Below are 25,586 nucleotides of genomic sequence, written 5' to 3'. Positions count from 1 at the left end.
ACCATGGTTCAGGTGTAGTGAACAGGTAGATGACCCACCATGGTTCAGGTATAGTGAACAGGTAGATGACCCACTATGGTCCAGGTGTAGTGAACAGGTAGATGACCCACCATGGTTCAGGTATAGTGAACAGGTAGATGACCCACCATGGTTCAGGTGTAGTGAACAGGTAGATGACCCACCATGGATCAGGTGTAGTGAACAGGTAGATTACCCACCATGGTTCAGGTGTAGTGAACAGGTAGATGACCCACCATGGTTCAGGTGTAGTGAACAGGTAGATGACCCACCATGGATCAGGTATAGTGAACAGGTAGATGACCCACCATGGTTCAGGTGTAGTGAACAGGTAGATGACCCACCATGGTTCAGGTGTAGTGAACAGGTAGATGACCCACCATGGTTCAGGTGTAGTGAACAGGTAGATGACCCACCATGGTTCAGCTATAGTGAACAGGTAGATGACCCACCATGGTTCAGGTATAGTGAACAGGTAGATGACCAACCATGGTCCAGGTGTAGTGAACAGGTAGATGACCCACCATGGTTCAGGTGTAGTGAACAGGTAGATGACCCACCATGGTCGAGGTGTAGTGAACAGGTAGATGACCCACCATGGTTCAGGTGTAGTGAACAGGTAGATGACTCACCATGGTTCAGGTGTAGTGAACAGGTAGATGACCCACCATGGTTCAGGTGTAGTGAACAGGTAGATGACCCACCATGGTTCAGGTATCGTGAACAGGTAGATGACTCACCATGGTTCAGGTGTAGTGAAAAGGTAGATGACCCACCATGGTCCAGGTGTAGTGAACAGGTAGATGGTAGATGACCCACCATGGTTCAGGTGTAGTGAACAGGTAGATGGTAGATGACCCACCATGGTTCAGGTGTAGTGAACAGGTAGATGATCCACCATGGTTCAGGTGTAGTGAACAGGTAGATGACCCACCATGGTCTAGGTGTAGTGAACAGGTAGATGGTAGATTACCCACCATGGTTCAGGTGTAGTGAACAGGTAGATGACCCACCATGGTCCAGGTGTAGTGAACAGGTAGATTACCCACCATGGTTCAGGTGTAGTGAACAGGTAGATGACCCACCATGATTCAGGTGTAGTGAACAGGTAGATGACCCACCATGGTCCAGGTGTAGTGAACAGGTAGATGACCCACCATGGTTCAGGTGTAGTGAACAGGTAGATGACCCACCATGGTTCAGGTGTGGTGAACAGGTAGATGACCCACCATGGTTCAGGTGTAGTGAACAGGTAGATGACCCACCATGGTTCAGGTGTAGTGAACAGGTAGATGACCCACCATGGTTCAGGTGTAGTGAACAGGTAGATGACCCACCATGGTCCAGGTGTAGTGAACAGGTAGATGACCCACCATGGTTCAGGTGTAGTGAACAGGTAGATTACCCACCATGGTTCAGGTGTAGTGAACAGGTAGATGACCCACCATGGTTCAGGTATAGTGAACAGGTAGATGACCCACCATGGTTCAGGTGTAGTGAACAGGTAGATGACCCACCATGGTTCAGGTATAGTGAACAGGTAGATGACCCACTATGGTCCAGGTGTAGTGAACAGGTAGATGACCCACCATGGTTCAGGTGTAGTGAACAGGTAGATGGTAGATGACCCACCATGGTTCAGGTGTAGTGAACAGGTAGATGATCCACCATGGTTCAGGTGTAGTGAACAGGTAGATGACCCACCATGGTCCAGGTGTAGTGAACAGGTAGATGGTAGATTACCCACCATGGTTCAGGTGTAGTGAACAGGTAGATGACCCACCATGGTCCAGGTGTAGTGAACAGGTAGATTACCCACCATGGTTCAGGTGTAGTGAACAGGTAGATGACCCACCATGGATAAGGTGTAGTGAACAGGTAGATGACCCACCATGGTTCAGGTGTAGTGAACAGGTAGATGACCCACCATGGTCCAGGTGTAGTGAACAGGTAGATGACCCACCATGGTTCAGGTGTAGTGAACAGGTAGATGACCCACCATGATTCAGGTGTAGTGAACAGGTAGATGACCCACCATGGTCCAGGTGTAGTGAACAGGTAGATGACCCACCATGGTTCAGGTGTAGTGAACAGGTAGATGACCCACCATGGTTCAGGTGTGGTGAACAGGTAGATGACCCACCATGGTTCAGGTGTAGTGAACAGGTAGATGACCCACCATGGTTCAGGTGTAGTGAACAGGTCGATGACCCACCATGGTTCAGGTGTAGTGAACAGGTAGATGACCCACCATGGTTCAGGTGTAGTGAACAGGTAGATGACCCACCATGGTCCAGGTGTAGTGAACAGGTAGATGACCCACCATGGTTCAGGTGTAGTGAACAGGTAGATGACCCACCATGGTTCAGGTGTAGTGAACAGGTAGATCACCACCATGGTTCAGGTATAGTGAACAGGTAGATGACCCACCATGGTTCAGGTGTAGTGAACAGGTAGATGACCCACCATGGTTCAGGTATAGTGAACAGGTAGATGACCCACTATGGTTCAGGTGTAGTGAACAGGTAGATGACCCACCATGGTTCAGGTATAGTGAACAGGTAGATGACCCACCATGGTTCAGGTGTAGTGAACAGGTAGATGACCCACCATGGTTCAGGTGTAGTGAACAGGTAGATTACCCACCATGGTTCAGGTGTAGTGAACAGGTAGATGACCCACCATGGTTCAGGTGTAGTGAACAGGTAGATGACCCACCATGGATCAGGTATAGTGAACAGGTAGATGACCCACCATGGTTCAGGTGTAGTGAACAGGTAGATGACCCACCATGGTTCAGGTGTAGTGAACAGGTAGATGACCCACCATGGTTCAGATGTGGTGAACAGGTAGATGACCCACCATGGTTCAGCTATAGTGAACAGGTAGATGACCCACCATGGTTCAGGTATAGTGAACAGGTAGATGACCAACCATGGTCCAGGTGTAGTGAACAGGTAGATGACCCACCATGGTTCAGGTGTAGTGAACAGGTAGATGACCCACCATGGTCGAGGTGTAGTGAACAGGTAGATGACCCACCATGGTTCAGGTGTAGTGAACAGGTAGATGACTCACCATGGTTCAGGTGTAGTGAACAGGTAGATGACCCACCATGGTTCAGGTGTAGTGAACAGGTAGATGACCCACCATGGTTCAGGTATCGTGAACAGGTAGATGACTCACCATGGTTCAGGTGTAGTGAACAGGTAGATGACCCACCATGGTCCAGGTGTAGTGAACAGGTAGATGGTAGATGACCCACCATGGTTCAGGTGTAGTGAACAGGTAGATGGTAGATGACCCACCATGGTTCAGGTATCGTGAACAGGTAGATGACTCACCATGGTTCAGGTGTAGTGAACAGGTAGATGACCCACCATGGTCCAGGTGTAGTGAACAGGTAGATGGTAGATGACCCACCATGGTTCAGGTGTAGTGAACAGGTAGATGGTAGATGACCCACCATGGTTCAGGTGTAGTGAACAGGTAGATGATCCACCATGGTTCAGGTGTAGTGAACAGGTAGATGACCCACCATGGTCCAGGTGTAGTGAACAGGTAGATGGTAGATTACCCACCATGGTTCAGGTGTAGTGAACAGGTAGATGACCCACCATGGTCCAGGTGTAGTGAACAGGTAGATTACCCACCATGGTTCAGGTGTAGTGAACAGGTAGATGACCCACCATGGTTCAGGTGTAGTGAACAGGTAGATGATCCACCATGGTTCAGGTGTAGTGAACAGGTAGATGACCCACCATGGTCCAGGTGTAGTGAACAGGTAGATGGTAGATTACCCACCATGGTTCAGGTGTAGTGAACAGGTAGATGACCCACCATGGTCCAGGTGTAGTGAACAGGTAGATTACCCACCATGGTTCAGGTGTAGTGAACAGGTAGATGACCCACCATGGATAAGGTGTAGTGAACAGGTAGATGACCCACCATGGTTCAGGTGTAGTGAACAGGTAGATGACCCACCATGGTCCAGGTGTAGTGAACAGGTAGATGACCCACCATGGTTCAGGTGTAGTGAACAGGTAGATGACCCACCATGATTCAGGTGTAGTGAACAGGTAGATGACCCACCATGGTCCAGGTGTAGTGAACAGGTAGATGACCCACCATGGTTCAGGTGTAGTGAACAGGTAGATGACCCACCATGGTTCAGGTGTGGTGAACAGGTAGATGACCCACCATGGTTCAGGTGTAGTGAACAGGTAGATGACCCACCATGGTTCAGGTGTAGTGAACAGGTCGATGACCCACCATGGTTCAGGTGTAGTGAACAGGTAGATGACCCACCATGGTTCAGGTGTAGTGAACAGGTAGATGACCCACCATGGTCCAGGTGTAGTGAACAGGTAGATGACCCACCATGGTTCAGGTGTAGTGAACAGGTAGATGACCCACCATGGTTCAGGTGTAGTGAACAGGTAGATGACCCACCATGGTTCAGGTATAGTGAACAGGTAGATGACCCACCATGGTTCAGGTGTAGTGAACAGGTAGATGACCCACCATGGTTCAGGTATAGTGAACAGGTAGATGACCCACTATGGTTCAGGTGTAGTGAACAGGTAGATGACCCACCATGGTTCAGGTGTAGTGAACAGGTAGATGACCCACCATGGTCCAGGTGTAGTGAACAGGTAGATGACCCACCATGGATCAGGTGTAGTGAACAGGTAGATTACCCACCATGGTTCAGGTGTAGTGAACAGGTAGATGACCCACCATGGTTCAGGTGTAGTGAACAGGTAGATGACCCACCATGGATCAGGTGTAGTGAACAGGTAGATGACCCACCATGGTTCAGGTGTAGTGAACAGGTAGATGACCCACCATGGTTCAGGTGTAGTGAACAGGTAGATGACCCACCATGGTTCAGGTGTAGTGAACAGGTAGATGACCCACCATGGTTCAGGTATAGTGAACAGGTAGATGACCCACCATGGTTCAGGTATAGTGAACAGGTAGATGACCAACCATGGTCCAGGTGTAGTGAACAGGTAGATGACCCACCATGGTTCAGGTGTAGTGAACAGGTAGATGACCCACCATGGTCGAGGTGTAGTGAACAGGTAGATGACCCACCATGGTTCAGGTGTAGTGAACAGGTAGATGACTCACCATGGTTCAGGTGTAGTGAACAGGTAGATGACCCACCATGGTTCAGGTGTAGTGAACAGGTAGATGACCCACCATGGTTCAGGTATCGTGAACAGGTAGATGACTCACCATGGTTCAGGTGTAGTGAAAAGGTAGATGACCCACCATGGTCCAGGTGTAGTGAACAGGTAGATGGTAGATGACCCACCATGGTTCAGGTGTAGTGAACAGGTAGATGGTAGATGACCCACCATGGTTCAGGTGTAGTGAACAGGTAGATGATCCACCATGGTTCAGGTGTAGTGAACAGGTAGATGACCCACCATGGTCTAGGTGTAGTGAACAGGTAGATGGTAGATTACCCACCATGGTTCAGGTGTAGTGAACAGGTAGATGACCCACCATGGTCCAGGTGTAGTGAACAGGTAGATTACCCACCATGGTTCAGGTGTAGTGAACAGGTAGATGACCCACCATGATTCAGGTGTAGTGAACAGGTAGATGACCCACCATGGTCCAGGTGTAGTGAACAGGTAGATGACCCACCATGGTTCAGGTGTAGTGAACAGGTAGATGACCCACCATGGTTCAGGTGTGGTGAACAGGTAGATGACCCACCATGGTTCAGGTGTAGTGAACAGGTAGATGACCCACCATGGTTCAGGTGTAGTGAACAGGTAGATGACCCACCATGGTTCAGGTGTAGTGAACAGGTAGATGACCCACCATGGTCCAGGTGTAGTGAACAGGTAGATGACCCACCATGGTTCAGGTGTAGTGAACAGGTAGATTACCCACCATGGTTCAGGTGTAGTGAACAGGTAGATGACCCACCATGGTTCAGGTATAGTGAACAGGTAGATGACCCACCATGGTTCAGGTGTAGTGAACAGGTAGATGACCCACCATGGTTCAGGTATAGTGAACAGGTAGATGACCCACTATGGTCCAGGTGTAGTGAACAGGTAGATGACCCACCATGGTTCAGGTATAGTGAACAGGTAGATGACCCACCATGGTCCAGGTGTAGTGAACAGGTAGATGACCCACCATGGATCAGGTGTAGTGAACAGGTAGATTACCCACCATGGTTCAGGTGTAGTGAACAGGTAGATGACCCACCATGGTTCAGGTGTAGTGAACAGGTAGATGACCCACCATGGATCAGGTATAGTGAACAGGTAGATGACCCACCATGGTTCAGGTGTAGTGAACAGGTAGATGACCCACCATGGTTCAGGTGTAGTGAACAGGTAGATGACCCACCATGGTTCAGATGTGGTGAACAGGTAGATGACCCACCATGGTTCAGCTATAGTGAACAGGTAGATGACCCACCATGGTTCAGGTATAGTGAACAGGTAGATGACCAACCATGGTCCAGGTGTAGTGAACAGGTAGATGACCCACCATGGTTCAGGTGTAGTGAACAGGTAGATGACCCACCATGGTCGAGGTGTAGTGAACAGGTAGATGACCCACCATGGTTCAGGTGTAGTGAACAGGTAGATGACTCACCATGGTTCAGGTGTAGTGAACAGGTAGATGACCCACCATGGTTCAGGTGTAGTGAACAGGTAGATGACCCACCATGGTTCAGGTATCGTGAACAGGTAGATGACTCACCATGGTTCAGGTGTAGTGAACAGGTAGATGACCCACCATGGTCCAGGTGTAGTGAACAGGTAGATGGTAGATGACCCACCATGGTTCAGGTGTAGTGAACAGGTAGATGGTAGATGACCCACCATGGTTCAGGTGTAGTGAACAGGTAGATGATCCACCATGGTTCAGGTGTAGTGAACAGGTAGATGACCCACCATGGTCCAGGTGTAGTGAACAGGTAGATGGTAGATGACCCACCATGGTTCAGGTGTAGTGAACAGGTAGATGACCCACCATGGTCCAGGTGTAGTGAACAGGTAGATTACCCACCATGGTTCAGGTGTAGTGAACAGGTAGATGACCCACCATGATTCAGGTGTAGTGAACAGGTAGATGACCCACCATGGTCCAGGTGTAGTGAACAGGTAGATGACCCACCATGGTTCAGGTGTAGTGAACAGGTAGATGACCCACCATGGTTCAGGTGTGGTGAACAGGTAGATGACCCACCATGGTTCAGGTGTAGTGAACAGGTAGATGACCCACCATGGTTCAGGTGTAGTGAACAGGTAGATGACCCACCATGGTTCAGGTGTAGTGAACAGGTAGATGACCCACCATGGTTCAGGTGTAGTGAACAGGTAGATGACCCACCATGGTCCAGGTGTAGTGAACAGGTAGATGACCCACCATGGTTAAGGTGTAGTGAACAGGTAGATGACCCACCATGGTTCAGGTGTAGTGAACAGGTAGATGACCCACCATGGTTCAGGTATAGTGAACAGGTAGATGACCCACCATGGTTCAGGTGTAGTGAACAGGTAGATGACCCACCATGGTTCAGGTATAGTGAACAGGTAGATGACCCACTATGGTCCAGGTGTAGTGAACAGGTAGATGACCCACCATGGTTCAGGTATAGTGAACAGGTAGATGACCCACCATGGTCCAGGTGTAGTGAACAGGTAGATGACCCACCATGGATCAGGTGTAGTGAACAGGTAGATGACCCACCATGGTTCAGGTGTAGTGAACAGGTAGATGACCCACCATGGTTCAGGTATAGTGAACAGGTAGATGACCCACCATGGTTCAGGTATAGTGAACAGGTAGATGACCCACCATGGTTCAGGTATAGTGAACAGGTAGTTGACCCACCATGGTCCAGGTGTAGTGAACAGGTAGATGACCCACCATGGTTCAGGTATAGTGAACAGGTAGATGACCCACCATGGTTCAGGTATAGTGAACAGGTAGATGACCCACCATGGTTCAGGTGTAGTGAACAGGTAGATGACCCACCATGGATCAGGTGTAGTGAACAGGTAGATGACCCACCATGGTTCAGGTGTAGTGAACAGGTAGATGACCCACCATGGTCCAGGTGTAGTGAACAGGTAGATGACCCACCATGGTTCAGGTGTAGTGAACAGGTAGATTACCCACCATGGTTCAGGTGTAGTGAACAGGTAGATGACCCACCATGGTCCAGGTGTAGTGAACAGGTAGATGACCCACCATGGTTCAGGTGTAGTGAACAGGTAGATGACCCACCATGGTCCAGGTGTAGTGAACAGGTAGATGACGCACCATGGTTTAGGTATAGTGAACAGGTAGATGACCCACCATGGTCCAGGTGTAGTGAACAGGTAGATGACCCACCATGGTTCAGGTGTAGTGAACAGGTAGATGACCCACCATGGTTCAGGTGTAGTGAACAGGTAGATGACCCACCATGGTCCAGGTGTAGTGAACAGGTAGATGACCCACCATGGTTCAGGTGTAGTGAACAGGTAGATTACCTACCATGGTCCAGGTGTAGTGAACAGGTAGATGACCCACCATGGTTCAGGTGTAGTGAACAGGTAGATGGCCTACCATGGTCCAGGTGTAGTGAGCAGGCAGCAGGGTCTGGTTGATCAGGGTGATGGATCCCTGGGCAGGAACTCCGACATAGAGCTCAGAGAATACCAGATGACAGGTTAACAGACACACTTGAGGAGACTGGACATCTGCCTGCACCGACAGGTGACTGGAGAGGGGGACAGACAGGTACAAAACACAGTTACAGGTGACTGTGGAGGGGGACAGAGAGGTACAAAACACAGTCACATGTAACTGCAGACAGACAGGTACAGAACTAATGTTACAGGTGATCGCTGAAAGACAGGTTAAGGTATACAGGTACACATGAAGGACTAACATTACTTTTACAGGTGAATGGAGATAGAACCATTACAGTTACAGGTGACTGGAGACAGGACCAGTACAGTTACAGGTGACTGGAGACAGGACCAGTACAGTTACAGGTGACAGGAGACAGGACCAGTACAGTTACAGGTGACTGGAGACAGGACCAGTACAGTTACAGGTGACAGGAGACAGAACCAGTACAGTTACAGGTGACTGGAGACAGGACCAGTACAGTTACAGGTAGCTGGAGACAGGAGACAGGACCAGTACAGTTACAGGTGACTGGAGACAGGAGACAGGACCAGTACAGTTACAGGTGACTGGAGACAGGAGACAGGACCAGTACAGTTACAGGTGACTTGAGACAGGACCAGTACAGTTACAGGTGACTTGAGACAGGACCAGTACAGTTACAGGTGACTGGAGACAGGACCAGTACAGTTACAGGTGACTGGAGACAGGACCAGTACAGTTACAGGTAGCTGGAGACAGGAGACAGGACCAGTACAGTTACAGGTAGCTGGAGACAGGAGACAGAACCAGTACAGTTACAGGTGACTGGAGACAGAACCAGTACAGTTACAGGTGACTGGAGACAGAACCAGTACAGTTACAGGTGACTGGAGACAGGAGACAGGACCAGTACAGTTACAGGTGACTGGAGACAGGAGACAGGACCAGTACAGTTACAGGTGACTGGAGACAGAACCAGTACAGTTACAGGTGACTGGAGACAGGACCAGTACAGTTACAGGTGACTGGAGACAGGAGACAGGACAAGTACAGTTACAGGTGACTGGAGACAGGACCAGTACAGTTACAGGTGACTGGAGACAGGACCAGTACAGTTACAGGTGACTGGAGACAGGACCAGTACAGTTACAGGTGACTGGAGACAGGACCAGTACAGTTACAGGTGACTGGAGACAGGACCAGTACAGTTACAGGTGACTGGAGACAGGACCAGTACAGTTACAGGTGACTGGAGACAGGAGACAGGACCAGTACAGTTACAGGTGACTGGAGACAGGACCAGTACAGTTACAGGTGACAGGAGACAGGACCAGTACAGTTACAGGTGACTGGAGACAGGACCAGTACAGTTACAGGTAGCTGGAGACAGGAGACAGGACCAGTACAGTTACAGGTGACTGGAGACAGGACCAGTACAGTTACAGGTAGCTGGAGACAGGAGACAGGACCAGTACAGTTACAGGTGACTGGAGACAGGACCAGTACAGTTACAGGTAGCTGGAGACAGGAGACAGGACCAGTACAGTTACAGGTGACTGGAGACAGAACCAGTACAGTTACAGGTGACTGGAGACAGGACCAATACAGTTACAGGTGACTGGAGACAGAACCAGTACAGTTACAGGTGACAGGAGACAGGACCAGTACAGTTACAGGTGACTGGAGACAGGACCAGTACAGTTACAGGTGACTGGAGACAGGAGACAGGACCAGTACAGTTACAGGTGACTGGAGACAGGACCAGTACAGTTACAGGGGACTGGAGACAGGACCAGTACAGTTACAGGTGACTGGAGACAGAACCAGTACAGTTACAGGTGACTGGAGACAGGACCAGTACAGTTACAGGTGACAGGAAACAGGACCAGTACAGTTACAGGTGACTGGAGACAGGACCAGTACAGTTACATGTGACTGGAGACAGGACCAGTACAGTTACAGGTGACTGGAGACAGGAGACAGGACCAGTACAGTTACAGGTGACTGGAGACAGGACCAGTACAGTTACAGGTGACTGGAGACAGGACCAGTACAGTTACAGGTGACTGGAGACAGGACCAGTACAGTTACAGGTGACTGGAGACAGGACCAGTACAGTTACAGGTGACTGGAGACAGGACCAGTACAGTTACAGGTAGCTGGAGACAGGAGACAGGACCAGTACAGTTACAGGTGACTGGAGACAGGACCAGTACAGTTACAGGTGACTGGAGACAGAACCAGTACAGTTACAGGTGACTGGAGACAGGACCAGTACAGTTACAGGTTGCTGATTCACAGATATAGATCTTGTTAGCTAATAAATGGATTTCCTAAAGGTACAATTAGTACTGTAGGCATAGGTGAAATACTCACCATCCTTGGCCATTCTCCACAGCCAGCTCCAGCACGGTGTCAAAGTGTTGACAGACCAGGGGTTTGAAGAGGATGTCTACACTGCAGGAGGCCAGAGGGGGCAGCACTCCCTTACACGGCTGCACTGTGATCTAGCAACACAGGAGAAGAAGACAAACACCAACAGAGGACAACAATGAGACTATCAGGTCTCAGTACAAACGGACAAACTGTTGTAAAACACTGTTACCAGGGCGACCAGAGGCAATACTTCAATATTACAGTATGTGTGATATTTCAGTGTTTTACTTTAACTTACCTTTAACTTGTGTGTTTACCTGTGTGTGGTGCCTGTCTGTCCTCTCAGCCTCCCCTGGCCCCAGGCTGTCTGTCCTCTCAGCCTCCCCTGGCCCCAGGCTCCAGAGGGCCTCTAGATGAGTGGTGTTGGTGAGGACCATGGTGGCCTGGGTCTGGTCCCCTAGCTGCATTAGACCCAGGTCGAGACTGGGAACACTCACAGACACCTGCGGACCCTGGAACACACCAATACACACCGGAGGAAGTACAGTTGGCGAGGTTACACAAAGATGAAGGGTAGAGCACTACACTAATGTATTCAGAAAGTTTAACTATCAGGTAATACTCTCCAATCAAATCTCGTGTTGAGAATGACTAACTCAGCGGATGATGCCGTTTAGACAGCTATGAGTCTCTCTGAGAATGACTAACTCAGCGGATGATGCCGTTTGGACAGCTGTGAGTCTCTCTCACCTTGAAGGTGACCTGTATGGCCAGAGCAACAGGTTGGTGATGGTGCTGAACATGACACAGCAGTCTGGATATGACAGCACCTGGTCGCCCTCCGGTCAGAACCAGCTCCAGGTCAAAACACTCGTTCATCTCTGGACCACAAACACACAGTCAACCAGTCAGCCAACAGTCTAATAACCAGTCAGTCTGCAGATCAGTCTACTAAACATATTAATCAGTCAGTCTACTAAAGCTACAGAGTTCTGCTGCACCTCTGCTAAATGTCTTGAAATGTATAATTCATGTTCATCTCTTAAAAACAGTCTGGCTGAATCATGTCATGTATGTATTTCCCCAGCAGGGCGCTCCACCTCTATGATGTGATCATGTCATGTACCTATTCCCCCAGCAGGGGGCTCCACCTCTATGATGTGATCATGTCATGTACCTATTTCCCCAGCAGGGGGCTCCACCTCTATGATGTGACCATGTCATGTACCTATTTCCCCAGCATGAGGCTCCACCTATATGATGTGACCACGTCATGTACCTATTTCCCCAGCAGGGGGAAAAAATATTAGCAAAATGCAAAGCACATAGAATTAAAAAAGTACTGTCAGATATTATTCATCCTAATCAGACAGGTTTTTTACATGGACGATACGTTGGAGATAATATAAGAAAGTACTGGAAACAATAGAATTAAATGAACAATCTGGGAAACCAGGCCAGGAATTCATAGCTGACTTTGAAAAGGCTTTTGATGAAGTACCACTGGAATGTTTTTACAGTTGAAGTGGGAAGTTTACATACACCTTAGCCAAATACATTTAAACTCAGTTTTCACAATTCCTGACATTTAATCCTTGTAACAATGTCCTGTCTTAGGTCAGTTAGGATCACCACTGTCACGTCCTGACCAGCAGAGGGAGTAGTTGTTTAGTATTGGGTCAGGACGTGGCAGAAGTTGTGTGTTGGTATTAGATTCTAGTTGTTCTGTTTCTGTGTTAGTCTTGTGACTCCTGATCAGGAACAGCTGGATATCGTTGTTCCTGATTGGGAGTCATATATTAGGAGTGTGTTTTTCCCCTGGATTTTGTGGCTTGTTGTTTTAGCACTGCTTTATGTTAGCCTGCTAACTGTTCCTGTCGGTCTATTGTTTCTTTGTTTTTTGTGTTCATTTTATTCGAATTAAATAGAAAGATGAGCATTCACATCCCGTCTGCGTTTTGGTCATCCATTCACCACGACAGCCGTTACAACCACTTTATTTTAAGAATGTGAAATGTCAGAATAATAGTAGAGAGAATGATTTATTTCAGCTTTTATTTCTTCCATCACATTCCCAGTGGGTCAGAAGTTTACATACACTCAATTAGTATTTGGTAGCACTGCCTTTAAATTGTTTAACTTGGGTCAAACGTTTCGGGTAGCCTTCCATAAGCTTCCCACAATAAGTTGGGTGAATTTTGGCCCATTCCTCCTGACAGAGCTGGTGTAACTGTGTCAGGTTTGTAGGCCTCCTTGCTCGCACACACTTTTTCAGTTCTGCCCACAAATGTTCTATAGGCTTGAGGTCAGGGCTTTGTGATGGCCACTCCAATACCTTGACTTTGTTGTCCTTAAGCCAATTTTGCCACAACAATGGAAGTATGCTTGGGGTCATTGTCCATTTGGAAGACCCATTTGTGACCAAGCTTTAACTTCCGACTGATGTCTTGAGATGTTTCTTCAATATATCCACCTAATTTTCCTGCCTCATGATGCCATCTATTTTGTGAAGTGCACCAGTTCCTCCTGCAGCAAAGCAACCCCACAACATGATGCTGCCACCCCCGTGCTTCAGGGTTGGGATGGTGTTCTTCGGCTTGCAAGCCTCCCCCTTTTTCCTCCAAACATAACAATGGTCATTATGGCCAAACAGTTCTATTTTTGTTTCATCAGACCAGAGGACATTTCTCCAGAAAGTACGATCTTTGTCCCCATGTGCAGTTGCAAAACGTAGTCTGGCTTTTTATGGCGGTTTTGGAGCAGTGGCTTCTTCCTTGCTGAGCGGACTTTCAGGTTATGTCGATATACAGTGAGGGAAAAAAGTATTTGATCCCCTGCTGATTTTGTACGTTTGCCCACTGACAAAGAAATTATCAGTCTATAATTTTAATGGTAGGTTTATTTGAACAGTGAAAGACAGAATAACAACAAAAAAATCCTGAAAAACGCATGTCAAAAATGTTATAAACTGATTTGCATTTTAATGAGGGAAATAAGTATTTAATCCCCTCTGCAAAACATGACATAGTACTTGGTGGCAAAACTCTTATTGGCAATCACAGAGGTCAGACGTTTCTTGTAGTTGGCCACCAGGTTTGCACACATCTCAGGAGGGATTTGTCCCACTCCTCTTTGCAGATCTTCTCCAAGTCATTAAGGTTTCGAGGCTGACGTTTGGCAACTCGAACCTTCAGCTCCCTCCACAGATGTTCTATGGAATTAAGGTCTGGAGACTGGCTAGGCCACACTGTGGATATAGATACTTTTGTACCTGTTTCCAAGGTCCTTTGCTGTTGTTCTGGGATTGATTTGCACTTCACATCAAAGTAAGTTCATCTCTAGGAGACAGAACTCATCTCCTTCCTGAGCGGTATGACGGCTGCGTGGTCCTATGGTGTTTATACTTGCCTCCTATTGTTTGTACAGATGAACGTGGTACCTTCAGGCGTTTGGAAATTGCTCCCAAGGATGAGCCAGACTTGTGGAGGTCTACATTTTTTTAATTGAGGTCTTGGCTGATTTCTTTTGATTTTCCTATGACGTCAAGCAAAGAGGCATTGAGTTTGAAGGTAGGCCTTGAAATACATCCACAGGTACACCTCCAATTGACTCAAATGATGGCAATTAGCCTATCAGAAGCTCCTAAAGCCATGACATCATTTTCGGGAATTTTCCAAGCTGTTTAAAGGCACAGTCAACTTAGTGTATGTAAACTTCTGACCCACTGGAATTGTGATACAGTGAAATATAAGTGAAATAATCTGTCTGTAAACAATTGTTGGAAAAATGACTTGTGTCATGCACAAAGTAGATGTCCTAAACGACTTGCCAAAACTATAGTTTGTTAACAAGAAGTTTGTGGAGTGGTTGAAAAATAAGTTTTAATGACTCCAACTGTATAAATGCCTGAAATATTTTAAATTTTGGAGAATCTCTTTTAAAATGTGTTAAAGTTAACCACAGGTGTAAAATAGCAAATAATGTCTACTTCTCAGAAAGTATTAAACTGTCAAGAGGAGTAAAACAAGGTTGTCCACTATTGGCATATCTATTTATTATGGCCATCGAAATGTTAGTTATTAAAATCAGATCCAACAATAATATTAAGGGCCTGGAAATCTGTGGCTTAAAAACAAAGATCATTGTACACTGATGATTCATGTTTTCTTTTAAAACCACAATGTGGATCCCTGCACAGCCTCATAGAGGATCTAGATACTTTGTATATAACCTCTCTGGAATACAACCAAATGATGATAAGTATTGGATCACAAAAAAATACAACTTTTACATTACCGTGTAGTTTACCAATAAAATGGTCTGACAGTGATGTGGATATACTCGGTATCCCAAAATAAATAAATAATCTCACTACAATAAATTTTAATAGAAAGTTGGCAAAAATAGATAATATCTTGTTACCGTGGAAAGGAAAATACCTGTCTATTAGTGGAAAAATCACCCTGATTAACTCTTCAGTCCTATCCCAGTTTACCCTGATTAACTCTTCAGTCATATCCCAGTTTACCCTGATTAACTATTTAGTCATATCCCAGTTTACCCTGATTAACTCTTTAGTCATATCCCAGTTTACCCTTATTAACTCTTTAGTCATATCCCAGTTTACCCTGATTAACTCTTCAGTCATATCCCAGTTTACCCTGATTAACTCTTTAGTCATATCCCAGTTTACCCTGATTATCCCAGTTTACCCTGATTAACTCTTTAGTCATATCCCAGTTTACCCTGATTAACTCTTTAGTCATATCCCAGTTTACCCTTATTAACTCTTTAGTCGTATCCCAGTTTACCCTGATTAACTCTTTAGTCATATCCCAGTTTACCCTGATTCACTCTTCAGTCATATCCCAGTTTACCCTGATTCACTCTTTAGTCATATCCCAGTTTACCCTGATTAACTCTTTAGTAATATCCCAGTTTACCCTGATTACCTCTTTAGTCATATCCCAGTTTACCCTGATTACCTCTTTAGTCATATCCCAGTTTATCGATTTGCTTATGGTTTTGCCTACACCTAGCGACTTGTTTTTAAAATTATATGAGCAAAAAATATTCCATTTTACTTGGAACGGCAAGTCAGACAAAATTAAACATATTTATATTTATATAATGGCCTTGTCACGTCCTGGCCAGTATAAGGGTTAATTAGTATTGTAGTTTGGTCAGGACGTGGCAGAGGGTATTTGTTTTATGTGGTTCAGGGTGGTGTGTTTGTTAAAAGGGTGTTTGATTTAGTATTTCTGGGGTTTTTGGTTTATGTTTATGTATTTCTATGTTAGTCTAGTAAGTGTGTTTCTATGGTTGATTAATTGGGATTGGGATTCTCAATTGAAGGCAGGTGTTTTCCCTTTTGCCTTTGATTGAGAGTCCCATATATGAGGGTGTGTTTGTAACTTGTGGGAGATTGTTCTGTGTTTAGCCTTGTGCCTTACCAGACTGTTTTTTGTCGATCGTATTTCTGTTTGTTATTTTGGTGTTCATTTTGATAGTTAATAAAAGTCAAGATGAGCCTGCACATACCTGCTGCGTTTTGGTCCTCCATTACCGACGACAACCGTGACAGGCCTATTTATATAATGAATATGAATTCGGAGGGCAGAAATGATTAAATATAAAAGCATTAGACCTCTATGGTTAAAAAAATATATATATTTGGGGAATAATTTATTTTTTGTATAATCTTCATAAATAGGACTGGTGAAGTTATGTCATAGATGCAGCTAACAAAAATATATGGAAATGTCTGCTCTCCCCAAAATTACAACCAACTAATTGCAGCATTACCGCAAAAATGGAAGAGGCAAGTGGAAAGGGGAGGAACTTGTCTGCATTAACGACCACAATTGTCTAAAGAAAATTGTGATGAATGAAAAAGTATACCAGTTTCATTTAAGGACCAGCATTTTTTACAGCTGTGCAATATAGATTGTGAACAGTTGGGAAGAGATTTCCACTGTAGCGATTCTATGGCACATGATTTATGAACTGAAACACAAAACAACATTTGATTCAAAACTTAAGAGTTTTTACATTTCAATTATTATACAAACTTCTTGCAACCAATATAATATTATACAGAGCATTTAGAAAGTATTCAGACCTCTTGACTTTTTCCACATTTTGTTACGTTACAGCCGTATTCTAAAATGGATTAAGTAGTTTTTTTCCTCATCAATCTACACACAATACCCCCTAATGACATCACAATACTCCATAATGACATCACAATACCCCATAATGACATCACAATACCTAATAATGACCCCATACATTTTTGCACATTTATTAAAAATGTGAAATATCACATTTACATAAGTATTCAGACCATTTACTCAGTACTTTGTTGAAGCATCTTAGGCAGCAATTACAGCATCAAGTCTTCTTGGGTATGACGCGACAAGCTTGGCACACCTGTATTTGGGGAGTTTCTCCCATTATTTTCTAAAAATCCTCTCAAGGTTGGATGGGGAGTGTCGCTGCACAGCCATTTTCAGGTCTCTCTAGAGATATTTGGTCGGGTTCAAGTCCGGGCTCTGGCTGGGCCACTCAAGGACATTCAGAGACTTGTCCTGAAGCCACTCCTGCATTGTCTTGGCTGTGTGCTTAGGGTCGTTGTCCTGTTGGAAGGTGAACCTTCGCCCCAGTCTGAGGTCCTGAGCGCTCTAGAGCAGGTTTTCATCAAGGATCTCTCTGTACTTTGCTCCGTTCATCTTTCCTTTGGTCCTGACTAGTCTCCCAGTCCCTGCTGCTGAAAAACATCCCCACAGCAGGATGCTGCCACCACCATGCTTCACCGTAGGGATGGTGCCAGGTTACCTCCAGACGTGATGCTTGGCGTTCAGGCCAAATAATTCAATCTTGGTTTAATCAGACCAGAGAATCTTGTTTCTCATGGTCTGAGAGTCCTTTAGGGGCCTTTTGGTAAACTCCAAGCGGACTGTCGTGCCTTCTACTGAGGAGTGGCTTCCGTCTGGTCACTCTACCATAAAGACCTGATTGGTGGAGTGCTGCAGAGATGGTTGTCCTTCTGGAAGGTTCTCTCATTTCCACAGAGGAACTCTGGAGCTCTGTCAGTCAGAGTGACCATCGACCAAGGCCCTTCTTCCCCGATTGCTCAGTTTGGCTGGGCGGCAAGTTCTAGGAAGAGTCTTGGTGGATCCAAACTTCTTCCATTTAAGTATGATGGTGTTCTTGGGGACCTTCAATGCTGCAGACATTTTTTGGTACCCTTCCCAGATCTGTGCCTCGACACAATCCTGTCTCGGAGCTCTATGGACAATTCCTTCGGCCTCATGGCTTGGTTTTTGCTCTGACATGCACTGTCAACTGTGGGACCTTATATAGACAGGTGTGTGCCTTTCCAAATCATGTCCAATCAATTGAATTTACCATATGTGGATTCCAATCAAGTTGTAGAAACATCTCAAGGATGATCAATGGAAACAGGATGCACCTGACTTCAATTTCAAGTCTGAATACTTATGTAAATAACATATTTCTGTTTTACTTTTTTATAAATGAGCACAAATGTCTAAAAAACTGTTTTCACTTTGTCATTATGGGGAATTGTGTGTAGATTGATAAGGATTTGTATTTATTTCATAAATTTTAGAATTAGGCTGTAACGTAACAAAATGTGGAAAAGGTCCAGGGGTCAGAATACCACTGTATATACATGGGGGATATAACCTTCCCAGCTCTGCAGATTTTGCTGCGAAGTCATTAGATCATTTGTTTTGGTACTGTCTATATGTAGCTCGTTTTTGATCACAGGTCCAGGAATGGATGAAGAATTGCAACATTACCTTGAACTAACGCTGCAGATAGCAATACTGGGTGATTTTAAAAGTCATAGTCAATCGATCAATTATATAATAATACTCTTAGCAAAATGTTGATCTTTAATTTAAATTCTGTAGAAACTATGAGAATATAAAGGTTCAAAACTTTTGTGAAACATCACAGCACAGTTGAAAAATAAATGGCAAATAGAAATCAAACCTAGATGGTGTTAAGAGATAGATGGGAGGGGTTGAACGAAGCTGAAGGATGGGGACTGGGTGGTGTTAAGAGATAGATGGGAGGGGTTGAACGGAGCTGAAGGATGGGGACTGGGTGGTGTTAAGAGATAGATGGGAGGGGTTGAGTGGAGCTGAAGGATGGGGACTGGGTGGTGTTAAGAGATAGATGGGAGGGGTTGAACGGAGCTGAAGGATGGGGACTGGGTGGTGTTAAGAGATAGATGGGAGGGGTTGAACAGAGCTGAAGGATGGGGACTGGGTGGTGTTAAGAGATAGATGGGAGGGGTTGAGTGGAGCTGAAGGATGGGGACTGGGTGGTGTTAAGAGATAGATGGGAGGGGTTGAATGGAGCTGAAGGATGGGGACTGGGTGGTGTTAAGAGATAGATGGGAGGGGTTGAACGGAGCTGAAGGATGGGGACTGGGTGGTGTTAAGAGATAGATGGGAGGGGTTGAACGGAGCTGAAGGATGGGGACTGGGTGGTGTTAAGAGATAGATGGGAGGGGTTGAATGGAGCTGAAGGATGGGGACTGGGTGGTGTTAAGAGATAGATGGGAGGGGTTGAACGAAGCTGAAGGATGGGGACTGGGTGGTGTTAAGAGATAGATGGGAGGGGTTGAATGGAGCTGAAGGATGGGGACTAAAAAATAGATTGTGTCCATAAAATGTATATGGTGTGTATAAACTGGAAGTATACACCCAAGTGTTGTTGTTCTTTAGTTTACTCCCATTAGGGGAGGGATGGTAGGGTTAGGGAGAAATAATAAAGGAAAATATCTATATATATACAAATATGTTATTTATAAACTGGCCTCCATTTATCTGTGCGTGACCATGATGTGTACCTATTTCCCCAGCAGGTGGCTCCACCTCCATGATGTGACAGTCAGCGCTCCTCTCCCAATGGAAGGAGATTCTGGATCTGCTGTTGTTCCACATCTGAAGAGACAAAGATTACTGGTACCATGCTAGTCTGGAGAACAGACCATCAGAGCCTACTGGTACCATGCTGGTCTGGAGAACAGACCATCAGAGACTACTGGTACCATGCTGGTCTGGAGAACAGACCATCAGAGACTACTGGTACCATGCTGGTCTGGAGAACAGACCATCAGAGACTACTGGTACCATGCTGGTCTGGAGAACAGACCATCAGAGACTACTGGTACCATGCTGCTCTGGAGAACAGACCATCAGAGATTACTGGTACCATGCTGGTCTGGAGAACAGACCATCAGAGACTACTGGTACCATGCTGGTCTGGAGGACAGACCATCAGAGATTACTGGTACCATGCTGGTCTGGAGAACAGACCATCAGAGACTACTGGTACCATGCTGGTCTGGAGAAGAGAACAGAGACTACTGGTACCATGCTGGTCTGGAGAACAGACCATCAGAGACTACTGGTACCATGCTGGTCTGGAGAACAGACCATCAGAGACTACTGGTACCATGCTGGTCTGGAGAAGAGAACAGAGACTACTGGTACCATGCTGGTCTGGAGAACAGACCATCAGAGACTACTGGTACCATGCTGGTCTGGAGAACAGACCATCAGAGACTACTGGTACCATGCTGGTCTGGAGAACAGACCATCAGAGATTACTGGTACCATGCTGGTCTGGAGAACAGACCATCAGAGACTACTGGTACAATGCTGGTCTGGAGAACAGACCATCAGAGACTACTGGTACCATGCTGGTCTGGAGAACAGACCATCAGAGATTACTGGTACCATGCTGGTCTGGAGAAGAGAACAGAGACTACTGGTACCATGCTGGTCTGGAGAACAGACCATCAGAGACTACTGGTACCATGATGGTCTGGAGAAGAGAACAGAGACTACTGGTACCATGCTGGTCTGGTGAACAGACCATCAGAGAGTACTGGTACCATGCTGGTCTAGAGAACAGACCATCAGAGACTACTGGTACCATGCTGGTCTGGAGAAGAGAACAGAGACTACTGGTACCATGCTGGTCTGGAGAACAGACCATCAGAGATTACTGGCACCATGCTGGTCTGGAGAACAGACCATCGGAGCCTACTGGTACCATGCTGGTCTGGTGAAGAGAACAGAGACTACTGGCACCATGCTGGTCTGGAGAAGAGAACAGAGACTACTGGTACCATGCTGGTCTGGAGAACAGACCATCAGAGATTACTGTTACCATGCTGGTCTGGAGAAGAGACCATCAGAGTCTACTGGTACCATGCTGGTCTGGAGAACAGACCATCAGAGACTACTGGTACCATGCTGGTCTAGAGAAGAGAACAGAGACTACTGGTACCATGCTGGTCTGGAGAAAAGACCATCAGAGATTACTGGTACCATGCTGGTCTGGAGAACAGACCATCAGAGATTACTGGCACCATGCTGGTCTGGAGAAGAGACCATCAGAGACTACTGGTACCATGTTGGTCTGGAGAACAGACCATCAGAGACTACTGGTACCATGCTGGTCTGGAGAAGAGAACAGAGACTACTGGTACCATGCTGGTCTGGAGAACAGACCATCAGAGACTACTGGTACCATGCTGGTCTGGAGAACAGACCATAAGAGACTACTGGTACCATGCTGGTCTGGAGAACAGACCATCAGAGATTACTGGTACCATGCTGGTCTGGAGAACAGACCATCAGAGACTACTGGTACCATGCTGGTCTGGTGAAGAGAACAGAGACTACTGGCACCATGCTGGTCTGGAGAACAGACCATCAGAGATTACTGGTACCATGCTGGTCTAGAGAACATACCATCAGAGACTACTGGTACCATGCTGGTCTGGAGAACAGACCATCAGGGATTACTGGTACCATGCTGGTTTGGAGAACAGACCATCAGAGACTACTGGTACCATGCTGGTCTGGAGAACAGACCATCAGAGATTACTGGTACCATACTGGTCTGGAGAACAGACCATCAGAGACTACTGGTACCATGCTGGTCTGGAGAACAGACCATCAGAGACTACTGGTACCATGCTGGTCTGGAGAACAGAACATCAGAGATTACTGGTACCATGCTGGTCTGGAGAACAGACCATCAGAGACTACTGGTACCATGCTGGTCTGGTGAAGAGAACAGAGACTACTGGCACCATGCTGGTCTGGAGAAGAGAACAGAGACTACTGGTACCTTGCTGGTCTGGAGAACAGACCCTCAGAGATTACTGGTACCATGCTGGTCTGGAGAACAGACCATCAGAGACTACTGGTACCATGCTGGTCTGGAGAACAGACCATCAGAGATTACTGGTACCATGCTGGTCTGGAGAACATACCATCAGAGACTACTGGTACCATGCTGGTCTGGAGAACAGACCATCAGGGATTACTGGTACCATGCTGGTCTGGGGAACAGACCATCAGAGATTACTGGCACCATGCTGGTCTGGAGAAGAGACCATCAGAGACTACTGGTACCATGCTGGTCTGGAGAACAGACCATCAGAGACTACTGGTACCATGCTGGTCTTGAGAACAGACCATCAGAGATTACTGGTACCATGCTGTTCTGGAGAACAGACCATCAGAGTCTACTGGTACCATGCTGGTCTGGAGAACAGACCATCAGAGACTACTGGTACCATGCTGGTCTAGAGAAGAGAACAGAGACTACTGGTACCATGCTGGTCTGGAGAAAAGACCATCAGAGATTACTGGTACCATGCTGGTCTGGAGAACAGACCATCAGAGATTACTGGCACCATGCTGGTCTGGAGAAGAGACCATCAGAGACTACTGGTACCATGTTGGTCTGGAGAACAGACCATCAGAGACTACTGGTACCATGCTGGTCTGGAGAAGAGAACAGAGACTACTGGTACCATGCTGGTCTGGAGAACAGACCATCAGAGACTACTGGTACCATGCTGGTCTGGAGAACAGACCATAAGAGACTACTGGTACCATGCTGGTCTGGAGAACAGACCATCAGAGATTACTGGTACCATGCTGGTCTGGAGAACAGACCATCAGAGACTACTGGTACCATGCTGGTCTGGTGAAGAGAACAGAGACTACTGGCACCATGCTGGTCTGGAGAACAGACCATCAGAGATTACTGGTACCATGCTGGTCTAGAGAACATACCATCAGAGACTACTGGTACCATGCTGGTCTGGAGAACAGACCATCAGGGATTACTGGTACCATGCTGGTCTGGAGAACAGACCATCAGAGACTACTGGTACCATGCTGGTCTGGAGAACAGACCATCAGAGATTACTGGTACCATACTGGTCTGGAGAACAGACCATCAGAGACTACTGGTACCATGCTGGTCTGGAATAGAGAACAGAGACTACTGGTACCATGCTGGTCTGGAGAACAGACCATCAGAGATTACTGGTACCATGCTGGTCTGGAGAACAGACCATCAGAGTCTACTGGTACCATGCTGTTCTGGAGAACAGACCATCAGAGTCTACTGGTACCATGCTGGTCTGGAGAACAGACCATCAGAGACTACTGGTACCATAATGGTCTTGAGAACAGACCATCAGAGATTACTGGTACCATGCTGGTCTGGAGAAGAGAACAGAGACTACAGGCACCATGCTGGTCGGGAGAAGAGAACAGAGACTACTGGTACCATGCTGGTCTGGAGAACAGACCATCAGAGATTACTGGTACCATGCTGGTCTGGAGAAGAGACCATCAGAGATTACTGGTACCATGCTGGTCTGGAAAAGAGAACAGAGGCTACTGGTACCATGCTGGTCTGGAGAAGAGACCATCAGAGACTACTGGTACCATGCTGGTCTGGAGAAGAGAACAGAGACTACTGGTACCATGCTGGTCTGGAGAACAGACCATCAGAGACTACTGGTACCATGCTGGTCTGGAGAACAGACCATCAGAGACTACTGGTACCATGCTGGTCTGGAGAAAAGTACAGAGACTACTGGTACCATGTTGGTCTGGAGAACAGACCATCAGAGACTACAGGTACCTTGCTGGTCTGGAGAAGAGAACAGAGACTACTGGTACCATGCTGGTCTGGAGAACAGACCATCAGAGATTACTGGTACCATGCTGGTCTGGAGAACAGACCATCAGAGATTACTGGCACCATGCTGGTCTGGAGAAGAGACCATCAGAGACTACTGGTATCATGTTGGTCTGGAGAACAGACCATCAGAGACTACTGGTACCATGCTGGTCTGGAGAAGAGAACAGAGCCAACTGGTACCATGCTGGTCTGGAGAACAGACCATCAGAGACTACTGGTACCATGCTGGTCTGGAGAACAGACCATCAGAGACTACTGGTACCATGCTGGTCTGGAGAACAGACCATCAGAGACTACTGGTACCATGCTGGTCTGGAGAACAGACCATCAGAGATTACTGGTACCATGCTGGTCTGGAGAACAGACCATCAGAGACTACTGGTACCATGCTGGTCTGGTGAAGAGAACAGAGACTACTGGCACCATGCTGGTCTGGAGAACAGACCATCAGAGATTACTGGTACCATGCTGGTCTGGAGAACATACCATCAGAGACTACTGGTACCATGCTGGTCTGGAGAACAGACCATCAGGGATTACTGGTACCATGCTGGTCTGGAGAACAGACCATCAGAGATTACTGGTACCATACTGGTCTGGAGAACAGACCCTCAGAGATTACTGGTACCATACTGGTCTGGAGAACAGACCATCAGAGATTACTGGTACCATGCTGGTCTGGAGAACAGACCATCAGAGACTACTGGTACCATGCTGGTCTGGAGAACAGACCATCAGAGACTACTGGTACCATGCTGGTCTGGAGAACAGACCCTCAGAGATTACTGGTACCATGCTGGTCTGGAGAACAGACCCTCAGAGACTACTGGTACCATGCTGGTCTGGTGAAGAGAACAGAGACTACTGGCACCATGCTGGTCTGGAGAACAGACCATCAGAGATTACTGGTACCATGCTGGTCTGGACAACATACCATCAGAGACTACTGGTACCATGCTGGTCTGGAGAACAGACTATCAGAGACTACTGGTACCATGCTGGTCTGGAGAACAGACCATCAGAGATTACTGGTACCATACTGGTCTGGAGAAAAGACCATCAGAGACTACTGGTACCATGCTGGTCTGGAGAACAGACCATCAGAGATTACTGGCACCATGCTGGTCTGGAGAAGAGACCATCAGAGATTACTGGTACCATGCTGGTCTGGAGCACAGACCATCAGAGATTACTGGCACCATGCTGGTATGGAGAAGAGACCATCAGAGACTACTGGTACCATGTTGGTCTGGAGAACAGACCATCAGAGACTACTGTTACCATGCTGGTCTGGAGAAGAGAACAGAGACTACTGGTACCATGCTGGTCTGGAGAACAGACCATCAGAGACTAATGGTACCATGCTGGTCTGGAGAACAGACCATCAGAGACTACTGGTACCATGCTGGTCTGGAGAACAGACCATCAGAGACTACTGGTACCATGCTGGTCTGGAGAACAGACCATCAGAGATTACTGGTACC

At 46.8% G+C, this 25,586-nt stretch overlaps 1 protein-coding gene across 1 annotated transcript in view; it reads right to left on the bottom strand.

Annotated features, from left to right (window-relative positions):
- Positions 1–25,586, bottom strand: part of dlec1 (DLEC1 cilia and flagella associated protein) — a gene marked incomplete at its 5' end in the record, with an annotated part of 148,357 nt that overhangs the window by 70,019 nt on the left and 52,752 nt on the right. The window contains 5 exons of the mRNA XM_029744506.1: positions 8,617–8,770; positions 11,041–11,171; positions 11,358–11,552; positions 11,791–11,921; positions 19,928–20,021. Of these exons, the coding sequence (XP_029600366.1) occupies positions 8,617–8,770; positions 11,041–11,171; positions 11,358–11,552; positions 11,791–11,921; positions 19,928–20,021 (705 nt within the window). The remainder of the gene's footprint in view (positions 1–8,616; positions 8,771–11,040; positions 11,172–11,357; positions 11,553–11,790; positions 11,922–19,927; positions 20,022–25,586) is intronic.

Source organism: Salmo trutta, unplaced genomic scaffold (assembly GCF_901001165.1).
Source record: "Salmo trutta unplaced genomic scaffold, fSalTru1.1, whole genome shotgun sequence".
Lineage (NCBI taxonomy): Eukaryota > Metazoa > Chordata > Actinopteri > Salmoniformes > Salmonidae > Salmo > Salmo trutta.
The sequence above is the reverse complement of the archived record's forward strand: the minus strand, read 5'-3'. Positions and strand labels throughout refer to the sequence as shown.